Raw genomic sequence first — 20,977 nt, forward strand, 5'->3', positions numbered from 1 at the left:
CTAGCAGGCAGATTCTCAACCACTGCGCCACCAGGGAAGCCCCCCAACCCTTTTTATAATTTCTGTTGGATCACTTTCATCTAGGTGCGATTCTTGTATAGCTTGAATTTCTGCATTTAATTTACGTATATCTAAACTAATTTTGCTGTCAGACCATACACTAAGAATATGCATTTTGATTCTTTCCCAATCCCAGTCAGATTCATTGTACTTATGCGCCGTTACACAGATCCAAGAATATTTAGCATGACAATTCAATTTCATTCTAATCTTTAGAGCATTAATTTGATCTCCCAGACTTAAGACCACATCTTTTAATTCATCAAGTTCAGTTTTTAATTGGGAATCCATATGACTTTGAAGAGCCAAAGCCACACTGGTAATTTTAGATAACTGGTTGACAAAGTGGGCTTCATTCACGCTTTTGGATAGAGCAATCCCGGCCGTGGCTGCCGTGGCAGATAAAGCAGCCAACATAGCCAAAAACATTGTCATAGGGGTAAAAGAAGTCCTTTGAGCAGTCACTAATTCCTGAACTTGAGCCACCAACTTCTTCAATTGACCCCAAGTCGGAGGATCACTTTGCCGAGTCCTTCGTGCCGGATGCCTCCTTTTCCGACCTCTTCTCTTGGGATCCATCCCTGGAGTAGTCTTCACGTTCAGCGAGAGGCGCCGCATCCTCCGAATCAGCTGCGGGGTCTTTCTTGCCATCTATCTGTCTAACGAGACTTTCAGGAAGCCACCGAGGGGAATCAGCACTTCTAGGAAAAACACAAACATGACCTCGACCCCAGATTAAAACTGGATCAGGTCCATTCCATATATTTGTCAGAGGGTCCTTCCACAGCACCTGTGCCGAAGCTCCTTGAGCTGTGAAAGTGGCCATCAGACGTTCAAAAGCTGTGTTACCTGCTCGATCAACTGTCAAAAAATTTAAAATAAACAAGGCATGATTCAATAAGGCATGGGGTGTCTTAGCATATTCCCCCTTTTGTATTTTAGAAAGAGTGAGCTTTAGAGCTTGATTCGCACATTCAACAATGCCTTGTCCTTGAGGATTGTAAGGAATACCAGTAAGGTGAGTAATGCTAAAAGTAGCACAGAAAGAAGCAAAAGAAGTACTAGTATAGCCAGGGGCATTATCCGTTTTAAGTATTTGGGGAATTCCCATGAAGGCAAAACAATGAAATAAGTGGGTAATAACATGCTTTGTGGCTTCTCCAGTCTGGGCAGTAGCACAAAGGAAGCCAGAATAAGTGTCAATAGTTACATGAACAAACTGAAGCTTTCCAAAGGAAGAAACATGAGTAACATCCATTTGCCATATACGAGCGGGGCGAAGACCGCGAGGATTGACTCTGAAATGAGGAACTGGGAGATGTGGAGCACATGGGGAACATTGTTTAACAATTTGTCTAGCAGCCTCTCGAGAAACGGCAAATTGTTTTGGTAACATGGCTGAAGATTGATGATGTAAAGAATGAGAATTTTGAGCGTGTTGCACAGCAGCAGGCTGGGTCACAACTCCTGCTAAAGATTTAGTGAGAGAATCTGCCAAAGTGTTACCAAAAGTCAATGGTCCAGGCAGGGAAGAATGCGCTCTGATATGAAGCGCTGCGACGGGACCTTGATGTGTACGACTTAAATGCTGTAAAGTCATAAAGGTATGAAATAATTGATCATCATTAGTATGGCCAAGTGTGGCAGTTTCCAAAGCTACTAGGACCTCAACTAAATAACGACTATCAGAATATAGATTAAAAGATACCGTGGAAAATTTCTGAAAGGCCATAATAATGGCATGTAATTCAACTCACTGAGCAGAACGTAGGTTAGTACGTTCTTTAATTTGGATGCCAGTATCTGTGATTATAGCCGTAATGCCATTAGATGATCCATCTGTAAAAATAGTAAAGGCATTTCGTAGAGGGAAACGTTTAATGACTGTGGGAAAAATGTAAGGAGTAGTGAGACTAAATTGTATTAATTTATCAGCAGGATAATGGTTATCTATAGGGCCAGAATACCCACAAAAGGCTAATCCCCATACATTGCTGTGCTGCAATAACCAAGTGAAATGTTCTGAATTATAAGGCAAAATTATGTGTGTAGGGTCATAGCCAAAAAGCTGCATACATCGAGTTCTTCCCATCTGCACTAAAGAAGCAATTAATTCATAATAAGGAGTAATAACTTTAGAAGGAGTTACTTTCATATGAAGCCATTCAAGAATCCCCACAGGTTGCCATAAAACTCCCATAGGGACATGTGGAGTAGGACAAATGATTAATTTTACAGGCAAATCTAAATGTATACAGGTTAATTGAGCTTGCTGTATAGCAGCATTGACCAATTGTAAGGTCTTGGCTCCCTGAGAAGTCAGTGTACGTGGAGATAAAGGGTTAGAATCGCCTTTTAAAATATCAAACAAAGGTTGTAATTGGGCAGTAGTTAATTTTAAAGAAGGTCTCAGCCAATTAATGTCTCCTGAGAGTTTTTGAACATCATTTAATGTATGTAACTGGTCAGTACGTATCTCAATTTTCTGTGGAATAATTTGTGTGGCATTGATAAATTTTCCCAGATAAGCAAAAGGGGATGTTTTTTGAATCTTATCATCTGCTATTACTAGGCCAGAAGTTTGAAGTGATTTTTGTAGCTGTTCAAAAGCATGCTGTAACATAGTGACATTAGAATGAGCTAATAATATATCATCCATGTAATGAATTAAATATAAAGAAGGAAACTGAAGACGGACAGGTTGCAATGCCTGAGCAACATATTTCTGACATAGAGTAGGATATTAGCCATAACTTGAGGCAACACCCTCCACTGATATCGTTGCATAGGCTCTCGAAAGTTAACAGCAGGCACACTAAATGCAAAACGCTTTTTATCTTCAGGATGTAAGGGAATAGTAAAAAAAACAATCCTTTAAATCTATAACAATAATATGAAAAGTATAAGGAATGGCCAAAGGAGAAGGAAGACCTGGTTGTAATGCTCCCATAATTAACATAGTTTGATTGACAGCCCTTAAATCTTGTAATAGTCGATATTTTCCTGACTTTTTTTGTATAACGAATATTGGAGTGTTTCAAGGACTAATAGAAGGTTCTAAATGTCCTAATGATAATTGCTCATTGACCAATTGACGAGCAGCTAATAATTTCTCCTGAGTCAGGGGCCATTGGTCCACACACACAGGTGAATCACTCAACCATGTTATGGAATCAGCAGTGAGTGGAGGAGACTCCAAGGCCCCTAAGAAAAACCCAGTCCCTGTCTATCAGTGAAAGTCCTTGGAACAACAGGTTCAACAATTCCCTGTTGGTTAATGTCTAAGCCTCCATTAGGAAAAAAACCTTGGTTCAATAACATATTAGTCACAGTAGGGTTAGGGCTATACAATAACATTCCCATATCTTTAAGTATATCATGGCCCCATAAGTTAATGGGCAATCCAGGAACAATGTAAGGTTGAAAATAACCCATATGCCCTTCTGAATCCTGCCATTTTAATAATTGAGCACTTTGCAGAGGAGCAGTTGTTTGTCCTATTCCTTGTAGCTCCGAAATGGATGAATGAACAGGCCATTGTTTTGGCCAATGAATTTGGGTCATAACTGACACGTCAGCTCCAGTATCTAAGAGCCCCAAAAACCATTTACCATTAATCATCAATTGCATCTGTGGGCGTTGCCTTTCTATTTTTTGAACCCAATAAGTTGCATTAGAGGAGCCAAAAGCTTTAGTTCCCCTCTTCTGATGTTGTAATATGTTTCCCTCAGGCACATATGGAAATAGAATAAGTTGAGCAATCTTATCACCTGAGTTAATAGTAATAATTTCTTTTCAATGTGTAAGCCATAATTTTAATTTCTCCCTCATAATCAGCATCTACAATTCCTGGCAGGATAGTTAATCCTTTCATAGAAACACTACTCTGGCCTAAAATAAGGCCAGCTGTCCCCAGAGGTAAAGGCCCAAAAACTCCTGTAGATAAAGCTTGAGGCTCCATTCCAGGTGTTAATACATATCTGGAGGAGGCACTGAGGTCCAGTCCTGCGCTATCGGGCGTGGCTCGGAACAGGGAGGAGATACCGGGCCGAGATTTTGCTTCATAAAACTCTTGGGCATAGTCTGAGGAGGACAAATAGACAGGTTTCCTAGACTCTTGGGGACACTCTGTGGAGGGCAGATGATCATTGCCCCTATTGTTTGGCGGGGCCGCAGAGGGCCCCGCAAGAAGTTTCCCAACAGAGGAGTTCCATCTCTATGGGTCTGAGATCGACATTCCTTAGCCCAGTGTTTTCCTCTCTGACATCGAGGACACAAATCAGGTGCCCTGGGTCCTGTAGGCGCCTCCACCCCTAGGCCAGCCGCGGACACAAATCAGGTGCCCTGGGTCCTGTAGGCGCCTCCACCCCTAGGCCAGCCTCGGCACCGGGGGGAGCCCTACAGTCTTTGGCAAAATGACCAGGTCTGCCACATTTAAAACATGGACCCCTTTTTCTAGTAGGTTGGACTATGCCAGCTTTTGTTAAGTGCGGCAGCAATAGCAGTTCCTTGTACATAAGCAGGTCCAATATCTGAGCAAAGGCGAATATAATCCTCTAAGGTTCCTATTTTTTCCAGGGTCTAATAGCCGCCTGGCAAGCACTATTAGCATTTTCGAAAGCCAATTGTCTCACTATAATAGTTCCTGTAGGGCCATCCACTATCAAGCGCCCCACTGCCTGAAGCAGCCGATCCACAAAATCTGCATAAGGTTCATCGAGCCCTTGTCTAATTTTTGAAATATCTTCTGTTTTTTGAGTAGAAGGCAATTTCCTCCAGGCTTGTAGAGCTAAATAATTAATTTGAGGATATGCTATTGCTGGATAAGTGAGCTGATCTTGCAAAGACGTATATTGTCCTTCTCCTACCAACATGTCATAACCAATAGGGATATTGTGAGCAGCGTTCTTTTCAGCTTGCTTAGCAGCCCTCTCATAAAAGTCTGATTTCCACATGAGGTAATCCCCCCCATTCAAGCAGGCTCGTGCAATAGATTTCCAACCCGAGGGAGGTAAAGCCTCCCCGACTATAGTATCAATCATAGCTGTTGTAAAAGGGGCTGTAGCCCTGTATTGGGCACATGCTGCCTTCAGATCTTTCAAAACTTTAAAAGGGATAGCCTGATGTTCCCTAATACCCTGCTGAGGATTATTAGAATCTGGTCTTTCAATAACCAGGCAGCAAAACAAAGGATCTTCTCCTCTTTGCATTGCCCCTTGAATAGCCCTCTGCAGCAGGCTCAAAGGGACAGCATCATGTGACTTACTCACATTCAATTTTTTAAGAGACTTTTCCACCAGATCTAATAAAACATCATCATTAGGATATTTATTCTTTTCATATCGTGCTGCTTCCTCAGCAAGATTCAAAGGCACATCCTCATCTGAAAAAGGAGGGCTGATTGCAACCTCCGCAAGCGGCGGAGCAGAAGATATAGGCTTAATGTATTCCCCTTCAGAAAGGCGGGGTACAGAATCATGGGGGGGTTCCAAGCATTCCTTGATCAAATTCCATAAACTAAAAGTAATAATCGGAACTTGAGTTGGGCCATTGGCCTTATAATGATTGCGAAGATCTTCCCCTACTTTCTCCCATATAGCGGCATCTATAGAACCTCCCTCAGGAAACCAAGGAGAAACCTCATATACATGCTGTAAGAACTCAGAGATCTGTGAGGTAGATAACCTTCGTGCCCCATGCCTTTAACATAGACAGCAGCACTTGGGCGAACAACTCTCACTCCTTGGAGCCTTTTTGTCCCATCTTATTTTACTTCTTTTTTTTTTTAAATTATTTATTTATTTATTTGTTTATGGCTGGGTTGGGTCTTTGTTTCTGTGCGAGGGCTTTCTCTAGTTGCAGCAAGCAGGGGCCACTCTTCATCGCGGTGCGCGGGCCTCTCACTATCGCGGCCTCTCCTGTTGCGGAGCACAGGCTCCAGACCCGCAGGCTCAGTAATTGTGGCTCACGGGCCCAGCCGCTCCGCAGCATGTGGGATCCTTCCAGACCAGGGCTCGAACCCGTGTCCCCTGCATTGGCAGGCAGATTCTCAACCACTGCGCCACCAGGGAAGCCCTTATTTTACTTCTGACTCTATCTGCCTTATGCTTTCTGTTTCACTTATTATATTCGTGGCGGCCACTTACTCTTCTATATTCCGCATGAGGATCCGCTTACCTCTTTTTCTGTACTTCCTCACCTGTCAGGTCCCTGTGTGGACGCCACTTGCGACGGTCCAGCCACCGCAGAGGGTCTTCCAGGTCCCGACGGAAAGGGGCAAGGGACTGAATAGCACTGCGAGTATGGGGTCAGAAGGACCAAGACAACTGATGGTTGCAAGGCACTTTATTTAGAATCTACTGAATCTTATATAGACAGAAGAGGAACCCATGAAGTTGCTTATCGTCTCAGTTCAGTCACCACCATGGACGTCAGCAAGTTTACAATGACCTTGAACATTAACTTCTCTTAACTAGGCACGCACAGCCCCCTGCCATAAGGAACAACCAAGACTCTCAGTTCCCTGAGGTCTCCTGGCCTGAGATAGCTTTGCTGATCTCTTTTACATTCCCCAGGCCTGGAACAAAGAGTGCATTCCAAGTCAAGGAAACAAAGCCCTTAAGTGACTTTGCTTTTTGTGAGAGACATACTGTCTCCACCAGGAGTTACCTCCAGCTAAGACTGCATGCCTCCCACAGAACACCTCTCTGTCTCACACACACACCACACACATCCATCCTCACCACGCACATACCCCACACCCCCCACGCCACACACCCACCACCCATCGATAGCCCTGCACACGCATCCACATGCCACTCACACCCACACACTGCACACACCACACATACCACAGGAACACACACTACACAAACACACAGCCACACCACACCCAAACTCCATACACAGAAATCAACACTGCACACACACCCACATGACACACATCCACACCACACACCACACATCCACATGTACCACACACCCACACTATGTATGTGAGCACCACACACACACACTACACACCATGTACATTAACACCACACACACACACACACTACACACCATGTACATTAACACCACACACACACACACACACACACACACAGATTGTTTTGGCAGCCTTAGTTTACTGAGCATAAAGACCCTCACCACTCTTGGGTTTATGAGCTAAAGCAAGCATCCCAGCCCCTAAACCTGCGGTAGACTTGGACATCACTCTGTCACTGTGGGGATGGGGGTATTATTAGGTGTTCTCCAAATGAACCTGTGCTCCTTCTCATGTGATTTTCGGGTTGGGTCTTCAGGGCAACAAAACAGGAAGTGTCCAGACTCATCCTGGTTCTGCCTTGGTTCTTACCCTGCCAAAGGCAAACAAAGGATGTCAATACTTGTATGCACCCAGAATCAATTGGAAGATAAATCCGTTGAAAGGAAAAGCATCTAGGGAAACAGATTTGAGTGAATTATATATCATTTTTGGATTATTGATCATTCTTCTTTGGCTGTGGGCCACTGAAGAGAAGCTAAAGGATTATGATGAATTATTAAAGAGCTCTGGGTGGCAGTGTGGGGGGCACTCTTTGGACCCTCTTGAGTCAGATTGGCCCAGTGGTGTTGCATTTGACTGTGTTTTCACTGTAGGTACCATTTCTGCCAGCAAATTCCATAGTCCAGAGCAGGTGGGGTCCAATATTTGATTTGTTACATGTTTTATGATGGTCTAGGAGAAGTGAAGTCTCAGTGATTTGGTTTTGTTTTCATTAGATATATATATTAATGGTTTGGGGTGGAAACATGTTTTTCAGACTCTTCAAGTCAAGTAAACCCCAGCACCTGCTTGAGAGAATGTATCATGAGCTGAATAATAACATTTATTGTCACTAAGCACATTATATATACTATTTAATTTAAATTCTACAGTAATTCTATGCAGTAGACACTATACCAAGTATCATAAGCAGTGGGAGGAAATACATATGCCCTGGCCACCTGCCTTTAGGGAGTGTACAGTTAAACTAAAAAAACAACAGGTGTTTCAAATGATTTAGGGTCCTTAGCAGATGAGGCATTCCAGGAGAGCACCTGTTTTCCGAGTAAGAGCCAGAGGCCAGATGTGTCTGAATTCGGCTTTTCTCTTGCTTTGAACAGAGTGGAAGGTCGGGAATCAGGTGCGTGAAGGAGGACTCATAATGGAAAGTGCTTTGTGGCCTGTAGTCAGTGCCAGGGTTCATGCAACTTCTTGCTTTTGGTAACTCAAATGTTGTCTTGGAAGTCATCTTGTTAGAGAAGCACCAGGCAGTGAACCTCTGAAAGAAAAAGAGGACTTGATTGAGGAAAACAAAGCAGATCTTGCAGGTATTGGGCAGATTTTGAACAAAGATGTATGAGTCAAAGTTGTAAAGGCTGTTGAGCATCCCTGGAAAACTAAAGAGCAGGCTGGCTTTGCTTCCAGTTCCATTTCTTCCTAGAGCTTTAGAACTTTTGAAAGGCATGTGTGATTCTCTGGGAAGACAGTTGCTGGCAATCACTTTAGACGTGTGTTGGTATGCTGACGGGTTGTTTAACCTGTGATAGAACTTTTAAGTGTTCCTTTGGTGTGGGCGTGAAGAAGGCTCTCTAGGAGTTGTGCACTGAGGTCCTTGCTAAGCCTGTTGCTTGAAACACTTCTAGAGCTCTTCTTTAGTAATTGCTTTCAGGTCCTTTGCTGTCTCTTTTTGAAACCCTTCAGAGGTGGCAAATTCTGGATCTTGAAAATGGATTTAGTGATAGTCCAAATAACAGAAACATTCACCTATCCATCCACACCTTAGGTAAAATGAATAGAAATGGAAAAAGGCAGGGAAAGAATAAGAGAATATTTTATAAGCAGATTTATGTATTAGAAACAGTCAAAACTTATTTGGAACAGTTTGGGCTGGGAATTACAGATTTTAAAAAGAAATCGATAAAATGGATTTTCTTGATTGGTGTGTAAAGTGCTACTGAAGGTATTTCCAGAATAAGTTTCTTAGAAATTTTTGAGCAATGATGATGTGAATGAAACTGTATCTATCAGCTCTCAAGGTGATTTCATTAAGGCAGATTAACTTGGATTTGTAGGTTCTGGTCAGTTTGTAAAATTTTCAAAGCAAAGTCCACATTTAGTATGTTACAGTCACACATGTAACCTCATTCTTTCTCCCTTTCTGTCCTTCCTTCCCTCCTTCCTACCCACACACACACTGATCTGCTGCCCGCAGTGACAGCAGGAGGGGATGTTGGGGGCCTTCAAGGCCGGCAGGACATGCTCTCCCCTGTCTGGTTGAGTTATCCCGCTAACTGTTGGTCTGTTGGCAGGTCGGGTAGATCTCCTAGGGAGCAGGCAGTCCTGCGTGGTGCTCCCTGTTCCACGGAGTCCTGTTTAAGAAGCCCAGGTTCGGTCCCTTCTCTCTCTCTCACATGTCGCCCAGCGCTCTTTAGCTCCCTGTGTTTGTCTTTTTCACTCACTAGGGGAAGCTACACGACCCTCAACTCATGGGCATCATCCCAAGGATCGCACACGACATCTTTGACCATATCTATTCCATGGATGAAAACCTGGAGTTCCACATCAAGGTGAGTGCTATTATTGAGTCCCAAGAGAAGAAACTGAGCCCCAAATCGTGTTTCTTTGCTCTTCTCCTTTATGTACACGTAGAAGATTTTATCTAATTTAAATGACATTCCTGTGGTCAGCAGAACCGTATTTATTAGTTAATGACTCAGGCTAATATTGAGGAAATACTGAGGTAAAGTAAAAGCCCTTTTTAGGATGGAATCATCTTGGTAGTTGTCTGAATTCTACCCTTTACCCTGTGGATTTCTGTAGATCTGACTGGCATGTGTCCATGATTGGATGAGGACAGCAATTCCCAAAGTGTGTTCCATGGAATACAATCCCTCATATTATTACTCAAGTGGGCTACCACGGAAAAGGCGTATGTGGTCAAATTAGCTGGGAAAACACTTTGTTGAACAATGTTAAATTTACCCCAAGCTTAAATATGCTAATGTGTAATGCAGTTCTGCAAAGTGGGCATGTACTATATTACATTTCCTATCTTATTTGACTGTGGACATACTTTACCCTCCTTGGAGGATGACAGACTAGTATTTTGAGGAGCGCATTCTGAGAAATGTTCGGAAAGGGAATTATTTTCCTCCTTGTTTTTGTTTTTGTTTTTCAAACCTATGTTCTGGCTTAAATTTGAATTGAAAGAGAGATTTCTACTCTCAACTATAGCTGTGAATTCATAACATTTGGTAGAAGGGGTATATTCATTGGAACGCCTTTGTTTGCAAGTGACTGAAAGCTACTTGTTTAAGCAAATAGAGGAAGTTGTTATAAGATACAGAATCTGACAGCAGGCATGGGGGCGGGGACTTGTGGAGAAGTAAGAAATCCAGGCTCTGCTTTTCCTATTTTTTTTTAACTTAAAAAAAATTGCGATATAGTTCACATACCATAAGTTTAACCTTTTTAAAGTGTACAGTTTGATGGTTTTTAGTATATTTTCAAAATTGTACAACCATGATCACTATTTACTTCCAGAACATTTTCATTATCCCCAAAAGAAACTCCATCTCCATTACAGTCCCCACGTTTCTTAATTTCTTTAATCCCCACCCTCTTGCTTAATTTCTTTCCCTTGTTCCAGACCATCTTTCTCTTTTCTGTGTGTGGGAAAGAGGGTGCATGGCAGCTCCTGCTCTGCATTCCCTTATTTCCACTTCCTCATTCCCCTGGGGAGGGGCCCATTGGCCCAGCCTCCAGTAGGTACCCCCCACCCCCAGCTCCGATGAGCTGTGTCCAGGATGCACGTGGTTGGTAGGGTCCCCGCCACAGTGACTGGGGACGGGGTTGACAAGGGGGTGGAGGAGAAAGGGGCAGTTAGCAGACTTGCAGGTGAGCAGATCAACCAAGAGGCTGATCATCCTTGAAGGCTGGGACCCAAGTGCCTAGGCCCATCATTTTAGAGGTGAGAAACCGAAGTTCAAAGATATAGAGCCAGATGGCCAAAGTGACATATCAAGTCCTCAGCAGAGTTGAGATTTATTGATTTAATTTATTGATTTAATTTATTTATTTTTGGCTGCTTTGGGTCTTTGTTGCTGCGCGCGGGCTGTCCCTAGTTGTGGTGAGCGGGTCTACTCTTCGTTGCAGTGCGTGGGCTTCTCACTGCGGTGGCTTCTCTTGTTGCGGAGCACGGGCTCTAGGCGCACGGGCTTCAGTAGTTGTGGCTTGCGGGCTTCAGTAGTTGTGGCTCACGGGCTCTAGAGCGCAGGCTCAGTAGTTGTGGCACGTGGGCTTAGTTGCTCTGTGGCATGTGGGATCTTCCTGGACCAGGGCTTGAACCCGTGTCCCCTGCATTGGCAGGCGGATTCTTAACCACTGCACCACCAGGGAAACCCCTGAGTTGAGATTTAGATTCTTGATCTGACCAACCCCACATGCAGTACCTGTTCCATTATATTAAATTTCCACCTTTACTTATTTCTGCTGTGTACCTTCCCCAAATTATATAAAAACAAGTCAGAAACTGTTTGCCCAATTATAAAGTACATCGGGCAAATCTTTTTCTTTACAGCTCCTTTTGTTGGCTGAAGCCAGCTTCTCCTCCTTGCTAGAGTTTTATATATCTGAGGATACAGACACTTGTTGCTTTGATGGGATCAAGATTTAGGAGCTTAGTGCATCTTTAAGGCTGTTTGCATTTAAATACCTTAAACCACTATAGGGCTCTTATGGGATAATCCTGGAGTAAGATGTTAAACCAATTATTGCCCTCAAAATAAGGTCTCATATTAGAATCTTATTAAGATAAAAATAGCCCCAGCATGAAGGGGAAGGAAAGGAGGAACAACACTCACGTCTAGGGCTGAATTTTACAGTCCAGGTTCCTGTCCTGCATTTGTAGTTAGGCTGTCTTATTTCACAAATAATAATTGTAAATGAGCAAGTTAGTTATTGACTGCTTCTTATTTTCAGCTGAGTAGTGACAGGCTTAATCAAGAAAAAGAGGCTTGATTAAGGCAATATTGAAAATCTGTTCCTTAAAGTGAGTCTAACAGAGGTTTTATTTATTTATTTATTTATTTTTACATCTTTATTGGAGTATAATTGCTTTACAATGTTGTGTTAATTTCTGCTGTATAACAAAGTGAATCAGCTATACGTATACATATATCCCCATATCTCCTCCCTCTTGCGTCTCCCTCCCACCCTCCCTATCCCACCCCTCTAGGTGGTCACAAAGCACCAAGGTGATCTCCCTGTGCTATGCAGCTGCTTCCCACTACCTATCTATTTTACATTTGGTAGTGTATATATGTCCATGACACTCTCTCACTTCATCCCAACTTCCCCTTCCCCCCCCCCCCCCCCCCCCCCCCGCCACCCCGTGTTCTCAAGTCCATTCTCTACGTCTGCGTCTTTATTCCTGTCCTGCCCCTAGGTTCTTCATAACCATTTTTTTTTTAAGATTCCATATATATGTGTTAGCATACAGTATTTGTTTTTCTCTTTCTGACTTACTTCACTCTGTATGACAGTCTCTAGGTCCATCCACCTCACTACAACTAACTCAATTTCATTTCTTTTTATGGCTGAGTAATAGTCCATTGTATATATGTGCCACATCTTCTTTATCCATTCATCTGTTGATGGACACTTAGGTTGCTTCCATGTCCTGGCTATTGTAAATAATGCTGCAATGAACACTGTGGTACATGACTCTTTTTGAATTATGGTTTTCTCAGGGTATATGCCCCAAGAGTGGGATTGCTGGGTTATATGGTGGCTCTATTTTTAGTTTTTTAAGGAACCTTCATACTGTTCTGCATAGTGGCTGTATCAATTTACATTCCCACCAACAGTGCAAGAGGGTTCCCTTTTCTCCACACCCTCTCCAACATTTATTGTTTGTAGATTTTTTGATGATGGCCATTCTTACCGGTCTCACAGAGGTTTTAAACATTATTTCTGAACATGCTTTCTCTTAGTGCCAAACAATGCTTATTTATTTTTCTTCCATCTGGTTTTACAAAGTAGTTGAGGTGACAAAAATAACAAAATTCAACGCCCCACCCCAAAGCAGCCACTATCTGCTATGGTAAAAAGAAACTAATAAATCAGAATTCTCTTTCTACTTATATTAAATGTGAACAAGATTCTAATTGCCAGATTTCCTAATATCTAGTTCACAACCGGTCTTTGGATGTCATTAATTTTCTCTGTAACCTATGGAAATAAGGGCACGAGCTTAAGATCTCAAAGATAACAGAAAAGTCTTAATGAAGACCAGACAATTCTGAAATACATAGAATGGGTTGGAACCAGGGTTGAGTGGGCTGCAGAAGGGCTGGGTTAGAAGTGTCTAAGGTTAGAGGCCAAGCAGACCCTAGGATTCCAGCCACAGGGAGAGGTTTCCAGAGCAGTAGGTCTTTCAAAGGTCAGGTAGTTGTATCTATGACAGAGAGGGTCAGTGACAGGACTGTTTGACAGACATTCAAGCAGGCAGAGGTTGTCAGGCAGAAGACGCTCAGCTACAGATTCCAGGGTTTGAAGCCAGGACCCCAGATCTCAGAGAAACGAGGCATCAGGAGGTTCCAGGCTGAGACACGGACAAAAGGTAATGAACCAGGGCTGAGCTGGGTTGGGATTAGTGCTGGGTTAGGGAGTGTTCACTTTCCCCTGCCTCGAGGCAGGACTGGTCCAGAGCTGGGATGTAGGGGTGAGATTTCACAGGTAGACTTACATCCCAGCTTTACAACTACTTTTCAACTTTTAAAACACCTTTTTGGCTCAATCCTCTGTTTAGATTTAAAAAAAAACCCCATGAACTTGAGGGAGAGAACAGTTGATCTGGTCTGCAGAAGGCAAGTGTAGACAGTACAGAATCCTAGAGGGAATTTTTGATATCACGTGGAATGGCTTCCTTTGACAGATGGGAGCACTGAGGTCTAGGGTCTCGGTTACTTGTGAATTAAATCTCCAAGATCACGTATCCAGTTAAAGTTGTTCTCAGATATCAGCCTGAGATAAGGTAAGAATCACCTGGGGAGTTTAGAAGCGGATTCCTAAATCCTATTCTTGGAGATTCTGATTCAGGAGGGTTGCAGTAGGGTTCAGGGCAATTTAAACAGACGCTATGGGAGATGCTGATCTAGGCAGCGCTGGGACTGAAGTTTGAGAATAACTAATCGGAAGGCGTCCTTTCCCTCTCACAGTCTAGTTGTGTTTCATTAAATTGCATTTTGTTCAGATCCTTCCTGGACTCCCCAGAGCTGGCCACTATCACCAGCTCTCTCTCTGTTACTGTGTTGTAGTTCCAAGCAAACTGCCCTTGTCCCCCTCCCCACCTTCTTCATGTGCATGTTTGGAACATGCTCCCTCCCTGGTCTGAAGAGGCTGTTGATGTGATGCCTAAGGTGAGGTCTACTGATTTTTGACAGTTACGTGCAAAGGACGTGTTCTGTTCTAGCCGTTGTCATACCTAGAAGTTTGCTTGGTGCTCATCTAAGGTGAAAAGGTAGAGTCCTCCTATAAGGCTGGCTAGCACAGGATGTAAATCACACCTGGCTGGAAGTGAAGGGAACTCTGATGTGGGGCTGGAGAGTGGCCCATTGAGCAGGGACTTGTAGAGCAAGCTGACAAGCAGGAAGCAGGAGGCCAGGGGAGTGGGCTGGAGCTCTGCCCTCGAGACTCTGAATCTTCACTTTGTAGCCCTCTTCTTACTCTTCGTGGCATAACAGAAAGCTTTTGCAAGTTCTAATAATTATGTTTTTGAAATACAGGGTGGCATTTCTGTTTCAAAATCAATTTGTTTTTAATCAGGTTTCCTATTTTGAAATCTACTTGGACAAAATCAGGGACTTACTCGATGGTGAGTAACCCGAATTCTTGTCTTTTATTTGTTCTGTAACTAAAGTCCAGAAAGGTTGGCATGATTTACAGCACTTCTGCTTAAGGATTTTACAGAGATGTTCTATTGCCTTCAGGCTATCTGCTTATTCTCAGCCAAAGCTTTAACTTGAGTCATTGCAAAGTGATTAGATTTACCTATCTTCTGTAACAATTTCTATTTTTTCTCCAATACAGGGTCTTTAACTTTTTTTTCTTCTTTGCATGTCATCACTATCATCTCTGTAGTATCCAAGACAAACTTGGCTGTTCATGAAGATAAAAACAGAGTCCCGTACGTAAAGGTATGAGGAAAACTTGATTGATGATGCAGTTGATTTCTCTCCAGTCACTGTCATGATTATTACATAAGATGCCCAGAATATTACCTAAAAAGTGCATATAGATATTTAATCATGTTCCTTATATTTAATATTCATCTGGTTAAAAAAAACTGACACTTAATTTCTTCAGTTGTTTCTATGTAAGTATATCACAGATGTCAAATCACATGAGGTAAGAACTGGAGAACTGAACATTTATTATTCACATTTAAAGAGGCTTTGGTATTGAGTACAGTTGTTCATACTTTGCACTTGAGAGAAACCTGTCATAGCATTATGTCTACAACTTCAGTATCTAATTAAAGTTGGTGGCTAGATTGATAGGCAAAGCAAGATTTCATCCATTTCTTTTTCCGTCATTGGTTTCCTTCTTTATTTTCTGTCTCCACTGCTGATGAGTATGGACATGTACTTAAAATCTGACACTTATTTTATGGTTTACTTCTGGGTTTCCTGGCGTTTGCTCAGACTTCTTTTTAATGTAGATTGCAAGCCCTAGGCGAGGAGGAAAAGTTGTTGGGTCGACAGTGCAGCCTTTCTCTGGATTGACAGCTCTAGAAGAGAAGTGGGAAAATGTTTAGCTGTTTCAAAGTCTTGTTGCTTTTCAGTTTTTCAATGACCAACCTGATCTGGCTGTCTTGCAGGGGTGCACCGAGCGGTTTGTGTCAAGCCCCGAGGAGGTCATGGACGTGATAGATGAAGGCAAAGCAAACCGCCACGTGGCTGTAACGAGTAAGCCTTGGGTGGTGTTTCCTCCCCTCTAAGTTAGGACACAAACATCTGCCTACCAACCAGGTTGGGTGGGGGTAATGAGGTCCAAATGGAATAATGCAGGGGAAGGTGGTTGTAAAGCAGTGACTGGCACTCAAAAACACAGGGGTGTAAGCAGTACCAGTGGGCCTGCGCAGGTCCTGGGAAACAGCGCCTCCTACTGTCCAGGGGCCTGTTGGAAATGTCGGGTGACACTCACTGACTGGGGCCTGGTAACAGCCTGAGCCTGAACACTGGGGTAAACAACCAACCAACCAACTAAAGGGGGAAGAAAGTAAGCTTCTAAGTTCATTTATTTTAACTATGTTATTGTTTAAAAAAATCCAAACCAACAGATTCTATAGGCCAGTCATACGCATGGAAAGAAACCATGTTAGATTTCTGCCCTTTGTAAACAAGGAAAAGAAAGACATGGAGGAGCGGAAGCTTGACTGTAAACTTTTTGATGCCTTGTTGGTAACAAACATAGTCAGGTCAGCTGGTTTACCTTGCGATGCCTTCTTCGGCCCGTCTCAGGGAAGCAGGTCACGTGGTGTTAGAGCAGCAGAGCTTCCATGAAAAGATAGGGGCTGTCTGTCTTATTCAGATGAGATGTGCACAGATGAGAGTGAGTTCATGTGAAGAGGACTTGAAAGAATGAAGGATTTCTAACTTTTTTTTTTTTAATATTTATTTATTTGGCTGCGCCGGGTCTTAGTTGTGGCACGCGGGATCTTTTAGTTGCGGCACGCAGGCTCTCAGTTGCGGCACGCGGGATCTAGTTCCCTGACCAGGGATCGAACCCAGACCCCCTGCATTGGGAGCACGGAGTCTTAGCCACTGGACCACCAGGGAAGTCCCTGAAGGATTTCTAGCTTTGAAGAGAGAAAAATATCTGGGGAGGGCATATGGGCAATACAGTGTTTCTTAACATATTCTTCATAATATCTTCAAGGTGCTGACATTAAGAAAGAGAGTCAGCTTGCTTTGTTTGATCTGAATGAGTAGACCACCCAGGATTGTTGAAGGTACATGGAGGCAGATTTTGACCTATCACAAGAAGAACTCTAGTCCTTAATGCTGCCCCAAGTAAAGCCTGCTACCTGGAGAGGTAGTGAGTTCCCCGCATGGTGTAGAAGAGATTCAAGCTTTGCTTGGTTGACTGGTGCTATGATCCTTTGATCCAGAACTGTAATTCTCAACTGTTTCCCTACCCCCACAAATGTATCAGATGATATTCATATACATGGCAAGTTTCATAGGTGAGCCTAGACCTGTATACAGTGTAGGTTAAACTCTACTTCTTTCTCTTCTGCTTATACACATATAGGAAAGAATGTAAGACTGATATTCTTATACTAATAGCATCTCTCATTTGTAAAGAAGTTTTCCACTGTTTCTTAAGTTATTGTCAGTTATGAGTTATTCATGACATACCTGAGAGTCCATCTTGGCCCCCTGGTTCAGAACTGTTGGTCCAGAACATTACTATTTTTCTTATCATTCTGGTAAGGTGTTTTTTTAAATTTTGTTACATTATGCATAACATAAAATTTACCATTTTACCACTTTTTTTTTTTTTTTTTTTAATTTATTTATTTTTTATTTATTTATGGGTGTGTTGGGTCTTCGTTTCTGTGCGAGGGCTTTCTCCAGTTGCGGAGAGCGGGGGCCAGTCTTCATCGCGGTGCGCGGGCTTCTCACTATCGCGGCCTCTCTTGTTGCGGAGCACAGGCTCCAGACGCGCAGGCTCAGCAGTTGTGGCTCACGGGCCCAGTTGCTCTGCGGCATGTGGGATCTTCCCGGACCAGGGCTCGAACCCGTGTCCCCTGCATTGGCAGGCAGATTCTCAACCACCGCGCCACCAGGGAAGCCCCATTTTACCACTTTTAAGTGTACAATTTAGTGGCATTAAGTACATTCACAATATTTGCAACCATCACCACTTCCTATTTCCAGAATTTTTTCCAGAATTTTTAATTATCCCAAAGTGAAACTCCATATCCATTGAATAATAACCCTCCATACTCCCTCCTCCCAACCCCTGGTAACCACCATCCTACTTCCTGTCTCAGTGAACTTGACAACTCTAGGTACTTCATATAAGTGGAATGATACAAGTCCTTTTGTGACGTGCTTGTTTCACTCAGCATAATGTCCTCAAGATTCATCCATGTAACATGTGTCAGAATTTCCTTCCTTTTTAAGGCTGAATAATGTTCCATTGTACTCATAGACCACATTTTGTTTTCCATTCATCCACAGATAGACATTGTATTGCTTCTACCTTTTGGCTATTGTGAATGATGTTGCTATGAACATGGAGGTATTTATAAATATCTGTTCAAGTTCCTGCTTTCAGTTCTTTTGGGTAAATACCCAGAAGTAGAATTGCTGGATCATACGGTAATTCTCCTTTTAATTTTTTAAGGAACGGCCATACTGTTTTCCATAGCAGGTGCACCATTTTATATTCCCACCAACAGTGTGCAAGAGTTTTAATTTCTCCATATCCTTGCCAACACTTCTTATTTTCTGAGTTTTTTTTTCTTTTTAATCATCATCCCAATGGGTGTGAAGTGCTATCTCATTGAGGTTTTGATTTGCATTTCCCTAATGATTAGTGATGTTTAGCATTTTTTCATATGCTTATTGGCCATTTGTGCATCTTCTTTGTAGAAGTGCTATTCAAGTCCTTGGCCCACTTTTTAAAAATTGGGTTGTTTGGCTTTTTGCTGTTATTGTTTATTTGTAGGAGTTCTTTATATATTCTGGATCTCAATCCCTTATCAGATATATGATTTACAAATATTTTCTATTCTGTGGGTTGCCTTTTCACTGTTGATAGTGTCCTTTCACACACAAAAGTTTTTCATTTTGATGAAGTTAAATTTATCTTTTTTGTTGCTGTTGTTGCTTGTGTTTTTTGGTGTCATATCCAAGAAATCATTGCCAAATCTGGTGTCATGAACCTTTTCCCCTATGTTTTCTTCTAAGGTTTTATAGTTTTAGTGTTTACATTTAGGTCTTTGATCCTTTTTGAGTTAACTTTTGTATACGACTTAAAGGAAGAGTCCAACTTCATTTTTGCATGTGGTTATCCAGTTTTCAGTTTGGTGAAGAGACTGTTCTTTTGCAATTGAATGGTCACTCTTGACACTCTTGTTGAAAATTATTTGACCATATTATGTGAGGGTTTATTTCTAGGCTCTCTATTTCATTGGTCCATATGTCTACCTTTATGACAATACCACACTGTTTTGATTACCATAGCTTTGTAGTAAGTTTTGAAATCGGCAAGTGTGAGACCTTCAACTCTGCTCTTTTTAAGGATTGTTTTGGCTATTCAGGGACCCTTGAGATTCATCTGAATTTTAGGATGGACTTTTCTATTTCTGCAAAAAACGTCATTGTGATTTTGATAGAGATGGCATTGAATCTGTTGGTGGTATGGACATCTTAACAATATTAAGTCTTTAAATCCAAGAACAAGGATTATCTTTCCATTTATTTGTGTATTCTTTAATTTCTTTTAGCAACATTTTATAGTTTTCAGTGTATGCCTTTCACTTCCTTGGTTAAGTTTATTCCTAAGTATCTTATTCTTTTTGTTCTTATTTTAAATGGAATTGTTTTCCTAATTTCCTTTTTGGATTGTTCATTATTGTTATACATAATGCAACTGATTTTTATGTATTGCATTTGTATCCTGCAACTTTGCCAAATTCACTAGTCCTAACATTTTTGTGGAATCTTTTAGGGTTTTTTCCCACATAATCTGGTTAGATAGTTTTGAGAAATAATTGCTAGTGGGATTGAATAAAACAGTCACTGGGGTCTCTGCCTGCCTGGTGAGCAAAGACAAGGGTCCAAGAAGATTTTTATTTTTGGTACTTGGTCCTAATGAAGCATATTTCATCTTTGAGACCTTCTATGTGCCTAGCATGGGTTATAGAAGAAATGTATGTCTTACTCCTTCCTTAAGAAAGTCATAATTCTTCCTTAAGAAAGCTTATGGTATCACTGATAAGGCAAGGCTTACACACATGAAAAAGATGGAATACATCGGGTACTAGTCAGAATGATAAAGGCTGAGGGACTTAAAATGAGGCAGGGGAGGAAAACTTGAGCTCTTCAAGGAGAGAGGTAGGCTGGATTGGGGTGTTGGAGGATGGTGGCTTCAGGCAGAGCTCGAGACTCTTGTCCTGAACCACTGACCACGATTTTTAGATTAATTTCTTTGCCACGTGAAAATATTTTAAATCTTTCATTTCTACAATGAGCATTGTCTTGCAGGAGAAATGGTCTCAGATAATTTTTTAAATTGAGTGGACTTACAAAAAACGGAGCTATTAGGCATGATTTGTTGTGTTTTTTATTGAGATGCTTGCTACCGGAATGTATATGTTCTCTGTAGAGCAGTAAACTGTTTTCCTTTTCAGACATGAATGAACACAGCTCTAGAAGTCACAGTATCTTCCTGATTAATATTAAACAAGAGAATGTAGAGACTGAAAAAAAACTCAGTGGGAAGCTTTATCTAGTTGATTTGGCTGGGAGCGAAAAGGTAATTGGTTCTTTATTTGTATTATCCACAGTTTCCCCGTTATTTGCTTCAGTGCGCAATGGGATAATTTTTCTGTCTTTCTATTCCCTGGTTTTAAAGAGCTTTTAAAGTTTCTGATGTTGTGCTAAGATGTTATTAAATTTAACCTTCATTTCTCTGCTCTTTCTTTTCTGGTCCTGCAGTCCCCTATTCATGTCACAGGAGGTGTTTTGAATGCCAACCTTGATTTATGCCTAATAGACCCTGATGATGACATGAGGCGAGTGTTGGTGTGAACTTAGCCTGGCAAAGGCAGCGGCACAAATGCTGGAGGGATGTGAACTTCTGAGAACAGGA

At 42.1% G+C, this 20,977-nt stretch overlaps 1 protein-coding gene across 1 annotated transcript in view; it reads left to right on the plus strand.

The window, feature by feature from the left end:
• The window catches only part of KIF5C (kinesin family member 5C), a 151,010-nt gene that overhangs the window by 71,092 nt on the left and 58,941 nt on the right, over positions 1-20,977 (plus strand). Inside the window, exons 4-8 of the mRNA XM_036859061.1 lie at positions 9,550-9,654; positions 14,915-14,963; positions 15,230-15,285; positions 15,969-16,056; positions 20,517-20,641. Of these exons, the coding sequence (XP_036714956.1) occupies positions 9,550-9,654; positions 14,915-14,963; positions 15,230-15,285; positions 15,969-16,056; positions 20,517-20,641 (423 nt within the window). The remainder of the gene's footprint in view (positions 1-9,549; positions 9,655-14,914; positions 14,964-15,229; positions 15,286-15,968; positions 16,057-20,516; positions 20,642-20,977) is intronic.

This window comes from Balaenoptera musculus, chromosome 7, assembly GCF_009873245.2.
Source record: "Balaenoptera musculus isolate JJ_BM4_2016_0621 chromosome 7, mBalMus1.pri.v3, whole genome shotgun sequence".
Classification (NCBI taxonomy): domain Eukaryota; kingdom Metazoa; phylum Chordata; class Mammalia; order Artiodactyla; family Balaenopteridae; genus Balaenoptera; species Balaenoptera musculus.